This window comes from Dromiciops gliroides, chromosome 5 (assembly GCF_019393635.1).
Source record: "Dromiciops gliroides isolate mDroGli1 chromosome 5, mDroGli1.pri, whole genome shotgun sequence".
Taxonomy (NCBI): Eukaryota; Metazoa; Chordata; class Mammalia; order Microbiotheria; family Microbiotheriidae; genus Dromiciops; species Dromiciops gliroides.
Window position 1 is genome coordinate 59,039,037 of NC_057865.1, and position 19,938 is coordinate 59,058,974.

At 37.1% G+C, this 19,938-nt stretch overlaps 1 protein-coding gene across 5 annotated transcripts in view; it reads right to left on the bottom strand.

The window, feature by feature from the left end:
• Positions 1 to 19,938, bottom strand: part of NEBL (nebulette) — a 506,719-nt gene that overhangs the window by 298,212 nt on the left and 188,569 nt on the right. For all 5 annotated transcript variants that reach the window (XM_043966343.1, XM_043966340.1, XM_043966341.1 and 2 more), the window contains exon 3: positions 1,016 to 1,100. In XM_043966343.1, the coding sequence (XP_043822278.1) occupies positions 1,016 to 1,100 (85 nt within the window). The remainder of the gene's footprint in view (positions 1 to 1,015; positions 1,101 to 19,938) is intronic.

Sequence of the window (19,938 nt, forward strand, 5' to 3'; positions counted from 1 at the left end):
CGTATTTTTGAAAGGTTCCCAACCAAAATGCTTGATTAGGAACTAAATATAAAACCTCAATCTTAACTCTTATAATAATAAATAAGTTAATGAATAAAATAAAAATAAACAAAGCTAGAGAATTAATACTAAAGATATGCAAAGAGGCTGATTTCCTTTCTAGTCCAGCCTCTGCTTTTCATCTCTCTTCCAAGCTAATCATTTGGCCAAAATCACATTTGAATAAAATAAATATCTATATGTCTGGAAAGTGTGATGGCAAATCCCTGGAGGGGAGGAAGGGAAGAAGGGAGGGAGGGAGGGAGGGAGAGAGAGAGAGACAGAGAGAGAGAGAGAGAGAGAGAGAGAGAGAGAGAGAGAGAGAGAGAGAGAGAGAGAGAGAGAGATAATTTGCTTCAAGAAATATTCAAAAGGTTGGAGGGTAACACAAAATTTGTCAATTAACTGAAAGGAAACAGGGTTAAAGAAGCACTCACTATGAACCAAGAAGACAGAAACCAAGTCTCTGAAAATAAATGTCATAATCAATTCATCCTCAATTATAATGGATTGAAAAGATCTTCTAAATTAGTGCCAGGAGTCACCTGTTCACCTTGTGCAAATACAGCAGCAGTAAAATTCATTAAATCAGCATTCATTCTTGGAAAATTGCTTTGAAGTCACTGAATGACAAATCATTCAAACAAGTAAACACTAATTTTAATATTGATGCAAAATCATTCCCTTCTTTTATTTCATTTTGATTTTCATGTCTTTGTCACTGCATAGTTGTTGCTAATATGGTCATTTATTTTTATTATTGTCAGTTCATTTTTTACATACAAAATAATTAATATGCCAAATCATATAGTATTTGCTGTAATTATAACTATGCTTACATGCTTGAATGACAGTATGAATGCCACTACCCCCCCCCAAAAAAAAACCCACTAGAAATACCATCAACAAAATCTCTGAACAGGTGCTTTTATAGCATCAACTATTAGGGATGCTAAATTAATCATTTAGAAATTACCTGACTTTGTAATTCACTTTGCTGTTTCAGCCGAAGGTTTTCAGGTGTGTCTGCCACTGTAGTGAAGGACTGCTTTGGGTAGTGGCTGAAAAAACAAAGGTGAAATTAAAATATCAATATTTAAGTATACTATAAGACCTTTTACACAATTTCATAATTATACATTATTAGACATCGCAGAGGCAAAAGAATAAAAAAACTCCAATAGAACAAGTAGCAAAAGCCTAATAGAAGACGATTAGTTTGTAACAAGGTTATACTTTGTGATTTCAGATACAGTTATATATTGTAAGAAATTTTAAACTAGGCCTAATTTGGGAGGACTAATCTCACTGGAAGACTAATCTGGGGACTTTTGACTGGCTAGCTGACTGCTATTAATTTAATATGAGCCGTTTATAAAATTTCTCCACACTGCTCTACTCCCAAAATTGATAAGCAAACAATTAAGAAGCCTCTTAATTAAATAACCAAAGCAGAATTTATTTATAAAAATAAATGTAAGAGATAAGGGTTAAGAAATGCAAATTCGACAACCTGCCTGCTTTTAATACAATTAGGGCCATAGCCACCTCTTGCCTTTCTCCAACTTTCACTCCACTCCAGCTTCCCTTGTGCTTTTACTGCTCAGTTGCTTTCTTCTAATGCCAAGCCCCTTTCACTTTGTCAACACCCCAGCGTCTAACTTTCCTCTCTGTACTGCCTTACTGAACCCCTGTGTTTCTCTCTCAGCAACCTCTCCTTACTTTCTCCTAGTGCTCCAGCGTCCCCGCCTTGTCTGTCCTACCTTCCTGTTTTCTTAATCTTCTGGCCTCCTTCCTTTCTCCTAATCTTCTGGCCTCCTGTATCATCTGCCCCACTTCAGCGTCTCTCCTTTCTCTATCCTCTGGAGCCCCCCTGAGTCTTCTCTCTCCTTGCTTGTACCGACACCCCTTTTGTCTTGTCAGCCCCACCTTTTTAAAACCTGCTCTCAGGTGAAATTCAGGGCTGGCCAGCCAGGCCTCGTGCTTCCAATCCCGCAGCTGGGACTGAGCGAAGCAAACCCTGGCGTCCCTGAGGGTTTTCAAGTGCCTCTCCACTGTGGCAGGGGCACAGTGTGCCCTGGGGTTTTTCATCTGCAAGGCTTACCCCAGCTCAGAGGCCCCACCCCCCTCCCCCAGCTGAATCAGAGGGGGAGGGGCCCTAGCCACTCTTACACAGAAAAAACCCCTGAGCGCCTAAGGCTTTTTAATCTCAGCCCAAAGGTAGGGTCCCCAAATCAAAATAAATTTCCACAATATGAAACCTATGCCCATCTAATAATAACAGACATTTAGATAGTGCTTTATCATTTGCAAAGCATGTTACAGACATTCTATCAATTGAACCTAACAATAATACTGTGAGGTACTTACTAGTGAAAAGAAGGGGAAGGGAAGAAGTATTTATTAAGCACCTACTATGTGCCAGAAACCGTGCTAAACACTTTAGAAATGTTATCTTATCTGATCCCCACAAAAACCTTAGGAAGTAGATAATATGATTCCCATTTTCTAGTTGAGGAGAATGAGGTTGCCCAGGATCTCAAAACTAGTCAAGTGTCTGAGGCTGGAGTTGAATTAAAAGTCTTCCTGACTCCAGGTCCATACTACATATAATACTACAAGTATTATCAACAATTTGAGGCTGCTAGGTGGCTAATGCCAGGCTCTAGAGTCAAGAAGACTCATCTTCCTGAGTTCAAATCCAGCCTCAGACACGTACTAGCTATGTGACCCTGAACAACTTGCTTAAAACCCTGTTTGCTTCAGTTTCCTCATTTGTAAAATGATCTGGAAAAGAAAATGACAAATCACTCCAACATCTTTGCCAAGAAAACCCCAAATTGAGTAATGAAAAGTCAGACACAAGAGAATCAACTCAACAACATCACAATTTTTTTTAAATTTAGGATCTTATTTTTCCCCCCAATTACACATAAAAACAATTTTTGACATTTGTCTTTTAAAAATTCTCTTTCTCCTTCCACTCCCCTCATTGAGAAGGCAAGCAATTTGATATAGGATATACAAGTGCAGTCATGCGAAACATATTTCATATTAGTCATGTTGTGAAAGAAAACAAAGACCAAAAAAACAAGAAAAGTAAAGAAATTTAAAAGTATGCTTCAATATGCATTCAGACTCCATCAGTTCTTTCTCTGGGGATGGATAGCATTTTTCATCTCGAGTTCTTCAGAATTATCTTGGATCATTGTATTGCTGAGAATAACTAAGTCATTCACAGTTGATCATCATACAATATAGCAGTTACTGTGTATAACATTCTCTGGGTTCTGTTCATATAAGCCTTCAATTTATATAAGCCTTTGCAGGTTTTTTCTGAAAACATCCTGCTCAACATTTCTTATACCACTATGGTATTCCATCAAAAGCATATACCACAACTTGTTCAGTCATTCCCCAAAAGATGGTAGTCCTCTCAATTTGTAATTCTTTGCCACCACAAAAAGAGCTGCTATGAATATTTTTGTACATATAGGTCTTTTCCTTTTTTTATATCTCTTTGGGATACAAACCTAATAGTAGTATTGTGGGGTCAAAGAATATGCACAATTTTAAAGCTCTTTGGGCATAGTTATAAATTGCTCTACAGAATGGTAGAATCAGTTCATAACACCACCAACAGTGCATTTGTGTCTCAATTTTCCCATATCCCTCTAACATTTGTTATCTTCCTTTCTGTCATAATAGCCAATCTGATAAGCATATGGTGGCACCTCAGAATTGCTTTAATTTGCATTTCTCTCATCAATAATGATTTAGAGCATTTTTATATGGTTATAGATAGCTTTGATTTCTTCTTCTGAAATATCCTTTGACCACTTAACAATTGAGGAATGGCTCTTATGTTTTATGTTTGACTCAGTTCCCTATGTATTCGAGAAATAAGGCCTTTATCAGATATGCCTGCTGTAATTTTTTTCATGGTTATGATTACTAACTGTATTTCCCTCCATCCTATTTCCCCCACACTATTTATTCTACTCTCCTTTCACCCTGTCAATGCTCAAAATCTTTTTCCTTTTGACTACCACCTCCCCCAAACACCCAAATTTTCCCTCTCATATAAATTCCCCTCCTTTTTTATTTCCTTCCCCTCCTACTTTCCTATAGGTTATAGAAATACCCATTGAACTTTTGTATCTCTTTTTTCATAAGTCTAATTCTGCTTTTTAAAGAGTTCTTCTGTTCAGTGAATTTTTTAATATCTTTTCCCATTTGACCAATTCTGCTTTTTTAAGGGGTTCTCTTCAGTGGATTAGACCTCTTTGGCCTATTCTGTTTTTTAAGGAGTTACTTCAGTATTTTTTGTGCCTCTTTTACCAAGTTATTGACTCTTTTTTCATTATTTTCGTGCATGGCTTTCATTTCTTTTCCCAATTTTTCCTCTACAGCTCTTACTTTACTCTCAAAATCCTTTTTGAGCTTGTCCACAACCTAAAACAAATGGACATTTGGGGGGGGGGGGGTTAGATGTAGCAGTTTTGACTTTGTTAGTCTTCCAAGTTCGTGTTTTGATCATCCCTATCACCATAGTAACTTTCTATAGTAAGGATCTTTATTGTTGTTGTTTGTTCAGCCTATTTCTTTACTTTTAACTTTTTATTAAAGTAGGGCTCTGCTTCTGGGGTGGTGAGGGCACTGTTCCAAGCTTCAGGTTTTTTGTGTAGCTATTTTCAGAGCTAGTTCTGGGGATTCTCTAAACTTTCAGTTCTTCCAGGGCGGTATGATCTAAAAAGAGGTCCATTTACTACTCTCCTGGCCTGTGCTCTGGTCTGTGAGTGACCACAAGCACTCTTTTCTGCCCTGAGAGTGGGACCAGGTTCCCACTCCCCTGAAGCCACAAGATCTGGTGTGCTAGTGTTCCTCCTCGCCCTGAGACTGTGACCTGGATCCAAATATGGGCAATGCAACAGAATCCTATGCCCAGTGCCAGCAAAGGGACCCCTATAATATCCTTCTTGCCAGTTGTCTGACTCCCTTACCATCTGTGGGCTGAAATATATAAAAAGAGTGTTGAATTTAAGGCAAGAAGACTGAATTCAGTATTCTGCCTCTATACCTCCAAACCGTGTGACCTTGGGTTAGGTATTTAACCTATCTAGCCCCCAATGTCCTTACCTGTCAAGTATGAGTAACAGAGCTTGTCCTATTCACTTCTCAAGATCATCATTAAGCTCAAATGCAATTCTCTACAAAGAAGTACATTGTAAATTCTGAGAAGCTACACCAATGCAAGGGGTAATTATTTGGGAGGGTGGCTCCAAAACCACAATGAGTTGTAGTCTTTTCCATAAGGAAACTTGTATGTGGTGACTGTGATCTGCAGGGTCTATTGCTGTTAATGTTCATGTTACAAACTTTTCTTGACTTAGAACCCTCGCTGCACACTGGCCAGTATTTTCTAAGTACTACCCAAAAACAATTGAGCAAAACTACTTCTAATAACAACTAGTTTTTAGTTGGCAGTACATGTTCATCTTACATACTATTATTTTACTGATGGTTAACACTAAGAAACAGTTACATTTTAGATGATAGACATTTCCAACTCAACACGTCCACAACAAAACCATCTTTTCCCCCCAGACCACACTCTCTTGCCTCAGTTTTCTCATCTGTAAAATAGTCATAATAATCAAATTATAACAGTGTCCTCTATGGGACAGGAACAGTGCTAACAGATTAGCAGTCCCTGGCACATAGCCACTGTATAAATGCATACCATTATTACTGGAATATCAGAGAGGGTTATAGAATCAAAGATTTAGAGGTAGAAGGAATCATTTAAAGGTTGTCAAGTCTAATAACCTACTCATTTTATGGAAAAGGAAATTGAGATATAGAGAAGGTAAGTGACTTACCCACAAGGCCTGTATTTGCCCCAGGTTACACACCAGTAAAGTTTCTGAGGCAGGATTTGAACTCATATTTTCCTGACTAAATCCAACATACTCTATCTCCTCCAAGTTGCCTTGAAGAAGCTACAGATTCACATTATGGAACAGCAAAAGTTCTAAATCATTTACCACAAATTGCTTTCAAATGTTTTATAAAAGTTGCTATTTCGTGTTGGCTCTTTTTGAGTAGGTGTCTAAGGACTTCCAGAAGGTGCTTAGTGGTTTCAAGGTAGAAAGAAAAAAAACTTCCATTAGATTTCAGAATTTTGCTGACAAAACAGATGTATAATGTTATTTCCAGCGGATGAAAACAAAAGGAACAAATCCTTTTGTTGATGGAAATAGAATTCTAGTATATTAAAGCCACAGAGTTTTGCGATTATTCTGGTCTAACCATCAGATGAAAAATGACTGGTCCCAAAAGAGGAAGTGACCCGCCCAAAGTCACACCATCTAAGGAAATGAATGAATGAATGACTAGCCGCTGATTCACTAATCTAGTGACAAGTGCACCGTTTGTATTAGTTAATTGCTATAGGAAAAAAAAAATGACATAAGCCAGGCAAAGAAGTTTATAAACTTTGCCTGCAAGAGTCAGAACAAAAGTGGGGAAAAAAACAAGAAGAAACAACAAAAAAGCAATAACAAAAGTGAAAATATGCTTCAATCTGTATTCAGACTCCTTAGTTCTTTTTTCTGTATGTGGAGAACATTTTCCTTCATGAGTCTTTTGGCATTGTTTTGTTTATCACAGTTGACCATCACACAATGTTGTTGATACTGTGTACAATGTTCTCTTGTTTCTGCTCATTTCACTCAGCATCAATCCATGCAAATTGAAAGGAAAATTGTTGCTGTTGTTCCCTCCCTGCATGGATGAGCCTCCATGGATGAAGAAGACAATAATTCATTTTCACCAAGGTTAATAGTGATCTTTTAAGTGCTAAATCCAGAGTCCTTTTCTTTATCTTCATTGCTCTTGATTTGTGTGTAGCACTTAATACTTAGCTATCCCAGTTATTCTGTCCTCCCTGGGTTTTGTTTTGGTTTCATTGTTTTGTAGGGCAATGAGGGTTAAGTGACTTGCCCAAGGTCACACAGCTAGTAAGTATCAAGTTTCTGAGGCCAGATTTGAACTCATGTTCTCCTGAATCCAGGGCCAGTGCCCCGGGTTTTTATGACTCTACTCTTTTTTTAATTAGCCTCATAGTTGTATGATCCACCTTTTCTGGATCATTTCCCATATCTTGCCCCCTCCCCTTTGGTGAACCCCAAAACTCTCCTCAGCTCTCTTTCCTTATTTCCCAACAACTCTCACATGGTTAGTTCAGATCCCTTGAATTTAATGATTATCTTTTTGTCAATATCTCCTATATCTACATACCTAATCCTCTTCTCTCTCCTTAGCATCAATCCCATATCTCTAGCTGCCTATTAGCAACTTCTATCTAGGTGTCCCATAGCTATCTCAATTTCCATTTGAGCAAAATGGAACTCATTGTTTCCACCCAGGTTTTAACTTCCCTGTTTTGATCAAGGATACTGTCATCCTTCCTGTCACCCAGTGGCTTTTCAATTCTCTCTAGGATAACACTTCCATTTGAAATTTAAAGCATTTTATCCTCTGACTCCAACCTGTCTTTCCAAATATATAATCAATTTCTCCCTTTCACATTCTCTATGGTTTAGGCAAACTCAGATTACTTAGTTCTATGGCATTCAATTTCATCCCTACCTTCCTTTAACACAAGACTGTTTTCCATTCCTAGAATGCTCTTACTCCTCACTTCTTCCTCTTGGAACTCCTATTGTTTTTCAAGACTCAGCTCAAGTTAAAACAGCAACAAAAATAAGCCTGTATTTTCTGATATTGGGAGGGTGAGGATCACTTGAGTTCAGGAGTTCTGAGTTGCAATGGGCTAAAAGCTAATTTGGTGTCTGCCACAAAGTCTAGTGTCAATATTGTGAACCTCTGAGACCTGAGGTTACCAGGCTAAGAATGAATGAACTTGCCCAGATTAAAAAATATATAATAGTTCATGCCAGTATTTGGATTGAATTATGAGTGTTTGCTGTACTTCCCACCTTAATGAGCCAGGGAGACTAATCCCCACCTCCCCTCAAAAACAAAACATCTTAAGTGCCACTTTTCATACCAAGTTCTTGCCCCCACTAGTAAAAGGACAATTACTTTCCTTATAACAACCCTGTCCAAGTAGTCTTATGTCCAATAGAGATAAGTGTGGGCTATCATACTCATGGAAGGTTTTTTGTTTTGTTTTGTCTTTAGAGGATCCTGAATATGAAACAGGCCTTAAAAGATTTGCAATATTTGGATAGGCAGAAAAGAGGAGAGAGGTTGCTCTAAGCACTGTAAAAATTGTGGACAAAAGTACTGATGTTAAGAAAAAAGACCATGGCTTATAGGTTTTGGAATTGGAATTGACCATGGAAATAAGCTAGTCCAACCCCCCATTTTACAACTGAGGAAACTAAGGCCCATACTTAAGGCTAAGTGACTTGTCCAAGGTGACACAAGTGATAAGCTGCAAAGCTAGGATTTGAACCTAGATGGCTCAAGGTCTTAGAAACACAGAGAGGCGAGTAATCTGACTCAGATAAGCTCTCCCTGGAATCTTCAGGTCACATAGAACTCATTGATGAAGACAATACTTACAAGTACCTTGTTCAGAGGTTTTGACACATAAAGAATGGGAGGAGGAATTCATAGAGAAGTATTTCCATTTTCTTAGTCCAGAAATATGAGGATAGTTCATTAGATGAAAAGTTGGTAGTGAAGAGAGGTAAGGAAGTATTGAGGAAATAGATTATATGGTGAGTAGAGTAGAAACTCAGTTAAGGAGGGATAAAAGATAGCCTTATTTCAGTGAGGGTCCAGTTGAAATTCAATAATATACAGTAGTAGTAGACCTAGTCAGCTTGTTTAGGGGACTTTCTCCATATGAATAGGATATGGATAAAAAAGCATTTATTAAGTGATTACTATGTACCAGGGGGTATACAAGTGTTCAGTGAAAACTAGTACCTCTAGTGTGAGGGCAGTGAAGCCCTTTTCATCACCTGCCACCCAACTCTCACCTGCGGCTCCAAGAAGCTGTAGTATGCACAGTGGCTACACCCTTTTAAACAGACTGACTAAACAAGGTTGAGAGTAACAGACGGGGCTCAAACCTGTTGGTGAGTTGGAGGAGGGGGTGCCTACCTCAAGCATGTGAAGATTTCCCAACCAAATAGACAGATGGGAACAATTTGTTTCAATGAGTCATGAAGGCTGTGGAAGCAGACATTTAGAGCTTGGTTAGACATCCCAAGCCATGACCAGTCATCTTGACTTCTGTCTTGCCAAAGGACTTTGATGACTGGAAGAGAGAGTGAGGCTAACAACTTCATACGATGGTGCCTCCTTTAAATCCAATTTGTGCACAAGTCAAAAGATATCACCCATACCATTTTACCATTTTTACCTACCTTGAAGTCCGATGGCAACAGGAAAGTAACAAAGCAACAAGTATGGATACACTGGGAACTGTATTCACAACACTATACGTGGGTGACCCAAGCCCTAGGGCAGTCTTCTCACTGGACTAAAGCAGCAGTGGGATTTGACAGCCTTTTTTAACGACTGCACCTCTCACCTCCTGGCATGAGGAAGGGGCTAGAAAAGGTGCCTCAAAATCATCTGCTTCACTAAATCTAACCCTGGCCTGCTCACCATGACAGGCGGGGATCCTACACTGTGCTTGAAACACATGCAAAAAATGTATAACAACTTTTGTGAAGATGATTCCACTCAACATTGGTACATGGAATATGTGCACACTCATAAGCAATATGAAATCCAGCAGACCTGACAGATGAGCAGCTCTTGTTGTGAAAGAACTCAGCAGGTATGGCATACAAATAGCAGCCCTGAGTGAAACAAGGCTGGCAAATGAGGGCCAATTTGCAGAAATCAGAACTGGATACACATTTTTCTGTAGTGGCTGCAGTGGCAGGGAATAAGTCAACAAGTTTGTATTCCTCCCAAAAGGAGTGAACAACAGATTAATGATAATATATGATTGCCACTTTCAGAAAAGCACCATCATCAGAGTGTTTGCTCCCACCATGACAAACCCTGATGAGGTCAAAGAAAAATGTTATGAAGACATGGCGACCCTCACCATCAATGTACTGAAAGAGCACATCTTATCTCTACTTTATAAATTAGAGAACTGAGGCTCAGAGGCTTGCCAAAGGCAGTAATAACCAGTAACGGACTTAGAGGGATTTGGACCAAGTTCTCTCATCTGTAAGTTCAGCGTTCATTTAACTAAGTCATGCTACCTCTCACACATACAGCACGAGTAGATTTGGTCTCCAGTTATGAGTATACATACATATATACATGTGCACATACATACAAACATACATTCTATAGACTGCTACTGTTTCTCAATCATCCACTTCTGGGCCATAATCTTTGAAGTTATGTCCTCCTTAAAGCATTGATTTTTCCTCACCACTACATGCTTAAAGTCACTCCATTTCAACTAATCTTAAGAAAATTAATGGACATCCTACTTTTTTGTGGGGCAATGAGGGTCAAGTGACTTGCCTAGGGTCACACAGCTAGTAAGTGTCAAGTGTCTGAGGCCAGATTTGAACTCAGGTCCTTCTGAATCCAGGGCCGGTGCTTTATCCACTGTGCCACCTAGCTGCCCCCAACATCCTACTTTTATGGCAACTACTAGATTGTAAGTTCCATGAAGGCAAAGATCACACATGTTATATAAACCTCCTATTTTCCCCCAACATCCAGCATAACAGTAAGTACTGTTGAATAAATGAATAAATCTTAGTATAGTCATGACTTAAAGTTAAAATAATGCTAAAGCATTGTTTGAAAAACATAGCACAAGACACTAATGCATTAATGGTGGGATTGTGAACTTATCCAACCAATCTGAAACTATGCCCAAATGACAAACTGTGCATGCCCTTTGATCCAGTAGTACCACTACTAGATCTCTATCCCAAAGAGATCTTTAAAAAAGGAAAAAGACCTACTTGTACAAAAATATTTATAGCAGCTCTTTTTGTGGCGGCAACGAACTGGAAATTGAGGGGATGCCCATCAACTGGGGAATGGTTGAACAAGTTGTGTTATATGAATGCAATGGAATACTATTGTGCTACAAGAAATGACAAGCAGGATGATTTCAGAAACACCTAGAAAGACTTACATGAACTGATTCAGAGTGAAGTGAGTAGAACCAAAAGAACAATGTACATAATAACAGCAACAATGTATGATGATCAACTGTGAAAGACCTAGCTGGTCTTAGCAGTACATTATCCAAGAGAACTCCAAAAGACTTGGGATGAAAAATGTTATCCATCCCTAGAGAAAGAACTGATGAAATCTGAATGCAGACTTAAGGAAACTTTTTAAATTTTTCTGTGCTTTTCTTGGGGTTTTTTGTCTGTGTTTCCTTTCACAACATTACTAATATGGCTAATATGGTTTATATAATATATAGCCTATATCAAATTGATAATCATCTTATGGAGGGCAGATGTGAAGGAAGGAAAATTTTGGAACTCAAAAAATTTTTAAATGAATGTAATTTGTAAATAATCTGTCTTTAACTGTAATTGGAAAAAATAACATACCATTTTTTAAAAAGGAAAAAAGAAAAAAGAAAGACAGCCCACTGGTCAGGTGTGGGATTAGCAAACCATAGCCTCAACAAATTTATAAACATGTTTTGCAAATCAAATACATTTAAAATTATGAAAAGTAAAAAAAAGAAAAAAATCTGAACTACACTATTTCTCTGCAATACTATATTTTATAGTCTTAATTTTTTGTTATCCATTAATCATGGTTTAATCTATAATTGCTTACAAAATCTTCCCCTAGAGGAATATAAATAGAAGAGAAAAAATGTTACAAGCTTCTAATCATGAAAAAGAAAGAAATCCAATAATATTAATAACCTAAAATCAATTATAGGAGGTGAAAGGAATATACATTAGAAGCTACTATTATTCATGAATTCCAAAATAAAATAAACTCAAAACTTTGAGAATTCATGTTCTCTCCCAAGGTGCCAAATTGCAATGTCTTGGTTCTAATTCAATTTAATAAATTTGACAAATATTAATTCCTACTACATGCAAAAAAAACTCCTTTGAGCTGAGCCCTAGGAGAGTTATAAAGTTTGAGGTAAGACATAGTCCAGCTTTCATAAAGTTTACAGACTTAAAGGAGGATATGATCTACATATAAATACCTCTGGTACAAAATCATACATTAATTTATCCAAGTAGAAAAAGCAGAAGTGTTGATGAAGCCTGAAAGGAAAGTCATGCTCTGGGCAACAGTAACCAAGACAATTTTTTTTTCAAAATTCTGTAAAACAAATAATGGCAGTGGTTAAAAAAAACTCTTTAGAAACTCATCTAATGAAGATGATGTGTACATCACCGACCACGTTTTTATTTTTTAATAGCATAGTCATTTAAGTATAAAAGTCTTTGGGTAAGTAATTGATAATAGCCACAAAGAATAATAGTAATAATAATTGAGGCAGCTACGTGACAAAGTGGATAGCTTACTAGGACTGGAGTCAGAAAGACCTGAGTCAAAATCCTACCTCAGATACTTATTAGTTGTGTGACCCTGCACAAGTCATTTAAACCTCTCTTTGCCACATTTTCCTCAAATGTACAATGAAGATAATAACAGCACCTACCTCCCAGAGTTTCTGTCAGCATCAAAAAAGATATTTGTAAAGTGCTTTGTAAACCTTAAAGCTATATATACACATTCTAGCTGTTATCATAATAATTATTATTAATATATGATACATAAAGCAATTGAAATCTTATAGAAAAGACTGAGAACAGTAGGATAATATTCAGGAATTCAGTAAATAATACCCTGTGTTCCTGAAGGGTTTTTTTTAGATGAATAAAACAGGACTAGGAAAACAATATACATGATGACATTAATAATATGCAGAAAAACAACTTGGAAAGATTTCAGAAATCTGATTAAAGCAGAGAACAATAGTGATTTCAAAAGACAGGTTATAATGTATGTTCCACCTCTTGAGAGAGAGGTGATGGACTCAAAATATAGAAGGAGATCTGCCTTCTCAGACATAGCTTATGTGTTGATTTGTTTTTCTGTGCTGCCTATATTTGAAAAAGGAAGGACTTTTCTAGTGAGGGAATAGGTTAGATAGTAATAGATGCAAAAAAAAATTAGTAATATTAGATAACATTTTATGGTGCTTTGAGGTTTGTGAAGCACTTTACAAATATATCTAATTTCATCTTCACAACAACCCAGGGAAGTGAGAGTTATTATTACTTCCATTTTACACATTAGGAAACTAAAGAAGACGGGGGCAAGTTATTTGCCTCAGGTCACACAGCTAGTGTCTGAGGCTGGATTTGAACTCAGGTCTTCCTGACTCCAGGTCTAGTGTTCTATCTACTGTACCAACTTGATACTTCATAAAAGAACATCAATAAAACATTTTAAATGCATAAATTAAAACAGAAAAGTAAAAGGAATATAAAGTATAATAGTTTCATTTCTGTCCTTAAGAAGCATGGTTATATTTAACCACATATCTTGGGAAAATTGTATATGTATTGTTTGTATTATCTGCACGTGTACATGTAAAGATACAGATGGATATATCTATATTTCTTTTAAAAAAACTGAACTCTATGTATTTGTACCATTTACAATGTTATTTGTATTTTTATATTTGTACATACCAATACATAAATATAAGGATATAGCTACAATTTCATATGCAAGCTTCTTGGGGTTTTTTTGTATGTCAAAATATTTGTGTTTGTTAATATTGTTAATATCACTGTAAAAAAGGAAAATTTGATTTAAATTTTTTAATTAAAAAAATAAATATCAGGGTAAGGGGAATACATGAGGGATAGGGAGGGATTCAATCTACAGGGATACTCAGGGAAGGTAAAAAATAAATGTAGCAATAGTTACATAAGAGGGGGAAGGGGAAGGGTTACAAGAGGGTAGAGTAATGTTCTCAATAGGAGTAGGCCAACCACAAAATAAAAAGTACCATCATTATCACAAGGGATGTTAGTATAGAGAAATAGTACTTAAGCTTTGGACCTTCAGAAGATCAAGGCCAGTGTGAAAAGAGAATGAGAAAAAGATTAGACATCAGTAAGAGTTAGTTGCCTTAAAATCAGAGGGCAGCTAAAATAACAGAAATTTGAATATATTAAGTATAATGATCATAGATTCATCATCAATATAGCTAATATACAGGACACCCACATTTCAAATATCAGGGCCACTATACCTCAGGGTTTCTATCCATTGCAACTGGAGGATTTGACTGTAAAACTCCTAGTGTCAAACCAATTTGAATTATGCAGTGATTTATATATGAGCCACTTCAAGTCTGGCATATTATTCCTTCCAGAGGTGGGGTTTATTAAGATTTAATGATATACTGCCATTTTTTGAGAAAATGCAACCTTACCTTTTAAAAGCATTTAGAAGTCAAAAGTTCTGACCTGGTGGCACCAGAAGTATAAAATTTCATTGCTGTACTTGCTTTCCAGCCCTGCTTTTTTTCTTCAAGTGAAGGCCTAAACTAGAGGATTCGTTATAGACTACCTTTTTTGCTTTCTGATTCTAACAAAAGTTGACATTTCACCAGAGGGCCAATATTGTGAATGTTGAAGAATTTTCACTTTAATTGGATTTGCTTTTATGGAAGAAAAATATTTCTGCATTTCATAAGAATTGTATTTTTAAGAGAGGAAAGTTTGACAATATTTTAAATATCTTTCCCAAATCTGAACCAAATCATTCTTTACAACAACAATGGTCATCACTAATACATCTGTAACTTTACCATTCTAGAGCACTTTTACCTATTTTATGTCATTTGATTGTCATTTGTAGATTCATTTGCCTCTTATGTACCTCATTTGGGTGCCTCTTATGTACCAAGCACGGTGCTTAGCACTACTAAAAAAGATACAAAGATAAAAACAGGATGACCTCAATCTAAGTTATACTTTTCTTTCTATTCTGTCACTATCCCTACCTTCCTTAGCTCATATTTTTTTCTCTTAACCTTAATTAAGCACCTGCTACTTGAGAGGCACTAGGTTACAAAAACAAGTCTCTGCCCATAAGGTGATTGTATTTTATTGAGAGAAGACTACGTACATGAAGACAAGTGAATAGAAAATAGATACAAATTATTTTAGGGAAGAGGGCACTAGAAACTGGGGAGACCAGGACAGCTACTGGGAGAAACAGGATAAGGTTTGTGTAATTGGTGGCATAAGCTGAGCCATGCCAACAATTCTCTCCTAGCAGCCTTGTGAGATAAATCAGGCAGGAATTATCATCTGCGTTTGACAGCCAAGGAAATCTAAGCTTGGAGAGGTTAAATGATTTGACCACAATCGCATGCCTAGTAATTGACAAAAGAGTCAAACTTCTGCCTTGAGATCGTAGGCCTAATAATGTTCTTTTTGCTATAACACCTATTTCTCAATGATAATTGTTTCAAGGACCAGCACTAAAACTATCACTTTATCTGCCATTATCAACCACTAAGCATTATGAAATTCAAAACTTAATGGCCATACTAATACAATTTAAAAGCTAACAATTAAAGTCTTATCTATACCGGCATGGAAACTTTCATCAAGCTTAGAAACATGTAATCCAGAACTTGTGATTTAATCTTATGCTGACAACAAGTGATCCACTAATTCATTAAAATATTTATTAAGCACATGCTTAATAGTGACAATAGACATTTATAAGGTTTACAAAGAGTTTTTCAAATATCTTCTCATTTAAGTCTTGCAAAATAGGTAACACGGGAGACAATAAGAAAAGGGGAAATTAATTTGCTATCAAAAGATCTCTGACATTACTTCCTACCTGTGCGAACTTGAAAAAGTTAAACTCTCAGAATCTTAATTTCTCCTATCAACCGAAGGAGGTTTTACTAGGTGACCTCAAATGTTCCTCTAGCAATAAATTCTAATAAGTTAAGCATTACTTATGTCCATTTATATATGAAAAAATGTAGTTATGATTTACTCAAGTTCACACAGCTCGTAAGTAGCAAATGCAGACCATGCATTCAACTAAATCCCCAAATCTTTTGCAGACAAACCACTGTCTGACCATGCCCCCGTCATTTTGTAATGCTGGATTTTTTAACCTAAATGCAAATGATCACTTCCATACTCGAATACATCAATGATACCAATGATTTGGAAATTCTCTCCAATGATACAGATTGCAAGCCTTCCATACTTACCTATTGTATACAGCACTTGTCCACATCCTCCCAAAAGTCTGTCATAGGGGGATCCATCCAAGCTTCCTTGCTTTCTCCCAACATCAGAAGGGTACCAAGGGAACTCTCTGTCTTGCTACCTGGCATTCAGTGCTCATCTTTTATTCCTGTTTTTCTTCAGAGTTCCTCTTTAGTAATATGTTATAGCCTGCTCACTCTATGCACCTTTCCATTGTCCTTTTTGGGATACTCCTCTTCCATTCTTTGGGGGCATGTTTCAATGCCATATAGCGACATAAATAAAATGTATCAGAAAGATGGCCCACGCTCTAACAGAAGGATTGGGGTCAGGGAAAGTGCTTTTCAATTTCCCAAAGGCCATCCAGTCTACTTTCCTTCTCTTTTTCAAATCTTCACCCAGATGAGTCCATTGATATTATGTGTCACATATATACATATAGTTGGAAATGTTCTATAGGGTATCCATTCAAATGCCTGCTGGAATCTGGGCAATAGATGTTCTACATCCATTTGGTCTTTCCTGTGCATAGACAGTCCAAACTCCTTGGAGTGATCACAGATCTCTTCTAGTAGGCTCTGCAATGTTCTAGGGCCTGATAAATCAATACAATGTCATATACACACAGGAGCATCTCAAGGACTTCACCATCCATAGGGAGGATTCTGAATTGGTTCTCTTCCATCACAATAGTGAATACTTTGGGCACACACAGGTCTGCCTTTTTTATTACTTGCCTGATATTCATCAGAGTCACTGAACAGAGTTGCTTCTGTTTTCCCATTCTGTACAGAATCATCAATGATTTTGAGATGTGGATGGGAAATACATTGTTGTAAAAGCACCTATAAGGCAAGATCTGGTTCCTCTAAGTATCAAGAAATCATTTCATCCACCCCTTTATTTTGTAGATGAAGAAATTGTAGCCCAAATCAGTGAAGGGACTTGCCCAAGGTCATAAATGCAGTAAATTACAGAGTTAGGATTCAAATCCATGTAAAGGACTGTCAAAACCACTGTTCTTCCACTACAGCATGCTACCTTTCCAGGGAATGAGGTTAATTTCGGATAAGCTTGGTTTGGGGTGAAAATATCTAGCAGGCAGCTGGAAATACAGGGTTCTGTCTCTTGGAAGAGATTGGAGGTAGAATATAAATTTTGGAATCATTCACATATAGGTTATAATTAAAGCCTTGGGCATGTGTTCACTAAGGGAAGAAGCAGAAAAAGAAAAGAGTATAAATAGACTTTAGGATATCATCTATACTTAAGGAAAAGGAAGAGAATGTGAAGCAGGCAAGAAAGCAGCAGTCAGGGAGGTAGGAGACAGTCCATTAAAGAATCCACAGAGGTCACAGGAAGAAAGGGTATCAAAGGAAGGAAATGTACTCACCAGCAACAAATCCTAGAGAGCAATCATAACAGACAGGTATGGGGAGAAGCTATTGTACTTATCAATATTTCATTAGTGACCTTCGCGAGAACTATTTCAGTAGAATGACTAGAACAGAAGAGACTATAAAGGATCCAGGTGTAAGTGGGTAGTAGGGAAGTGATGAGAGTGAGTAGACTATATTCTTTTGAAGAAACTTGACTAAGTAGCAAAATTCATGTGCTCCAAAGTCTCAGGGATATAAAGTGTAGTTCTTTATTGATTAGTGGTTACTAAACAAGCTAACCATGAGTGCCTTTACATTTACACCACCATGACCGAATATTTCTAAGTGACGCAGTTCCATACTCATGGCATAATCTTGTATTATAAATATATAAAACAGATCAAGTAGAAGGAGAATGCTAGCATGACTGATGCACACATAGAAAACTATTGTCTACTTAAAACATACCAATGATATGTCCAAAACAGCTGATACAAAATCTCCCTCGGAGATCATTGAAACCACTTCTGTCTAACCTTAAATGCATTATCATCACTTCTAAATAGAAATGAATGACTTTCAAGTCAAAAAGAAGGCCCTATCATGATCAATATGTATATGGAAGACAAGTTATATCATACCACTGAACACTACATAAAACAGCTATTTCATCTCATGGAGACATTTCCCAACAATATTAAAATGTCATTTGAGCTTGATAAGTATTCTTAATATGCATCCAAGAAAAATAATGACTGGAACCTTGAATCTAGAGACCAAACTGAACCAATGGATAGATGTGATACCTATATTGTTTTCTCCAGTCAGGACAAATAGTGCATAAGATTCTTAAGGAGAAAGCTAAAATCATGTATGGTAGGAGACAAAATGGCATCAAAGCTTAATGGGCAGAATAGATTTACAGCAATGAGTACCTCCTTGTACAACATAAGTTTTAATGTATTCATCTGGCTTGGTAGGATTAACAAAAAAGGATCTAGGGACAGCTAGGTGGCACAGTGTGGGGCAGCTAGATGGTGCAGTGGATAGAGCACCAGCCCTGAATTCAGAAGGACCTGAGTTCAAATCCAGCTCAGACACTTGACGCTTACTAGCTGTGTGACCTTGGGAAAGTCACTTAACCCCAAATGCCTCACCAAAAAACAAACAAACAAATAATAAAGGATCTAGGTGCCAAACAAAAATATATATACAATGTTAACAAAACTCGGAGCCAACTAATTAAATTTAATACATTCTCACCAAAAAGAAGGAAGAGCCCATATTAAATAGGCTAAAAACCCATAAAAAATACTTTTGGAACAAGTAGATATCATTTTGTCAAATAACGTTAAAGGCTGATTAAAGGTATCAAATGACAAATATGACCAGAATTGGTTTCCCTCCTGATTGGGCCTTAGAAATAGCTAAGATCCAAGAAAGGAAACAGAAGGGCCCCACCATTAGCAACATCTGCATGAACTCAACACCAACATCTCAATAATTGATAGCTGTCATACAGATTGTGAGAATGGAGGGATTTACAACAGAAATTAGGTCACTGCTACCAGAAATTAGGGAAGAATTCTCCTTAAGGAAACTTGCTGGACTTAGTGATTAATGTAGATCATGCAAGAAAGTTGTAGAAACTATGAAACAATTTAACCCCGAGAAAGATATGACTTGGTGGCTAAAGTTATGTGATACAGTTTATAGAGCACCAGACCTAAAGTCAGGAAGGCCTCAAGTTAAATCCAGCCTGAGATACTCACTAGCTGTGTAACCCTGGGCAAGGCACATTGACTCTGTTCACCTAAGTTTCCTCATTTGTACAATGAGGATAATAACATCTGCCTCCCCAGGGCTATTGTGAGGTTCAAATGAGATAATATTGTAAAGCACTCAGCACAGTGCTTGAAACAAGTTAAGTGTTATATAGATTTTTTCAGTTGTTTTCATTCATGTCTCACTCTTTTTGTTTTGTTTTGTTTTGTTTTTGTTTTTGTTTTTGTTTTGTTTTGCAGGGCAATGAGGGTTAAGTGACTCGCCCAGGGTCACACAGCTAGTAGGTGTCAAGTGTCTGAGGTCAGATTTGAATTCAGGTCCTCCTAAATCCAGGGCCCGTGCTTTATCTACTGTGCCACCTAGCTGCCCCCCATGTCTGACTCTTTGTGAGACCACTTGGGTTTATTGATTGTTGGTTTTTTACTAAGATACTGGTTTGCCATTTCTTCCTTCAG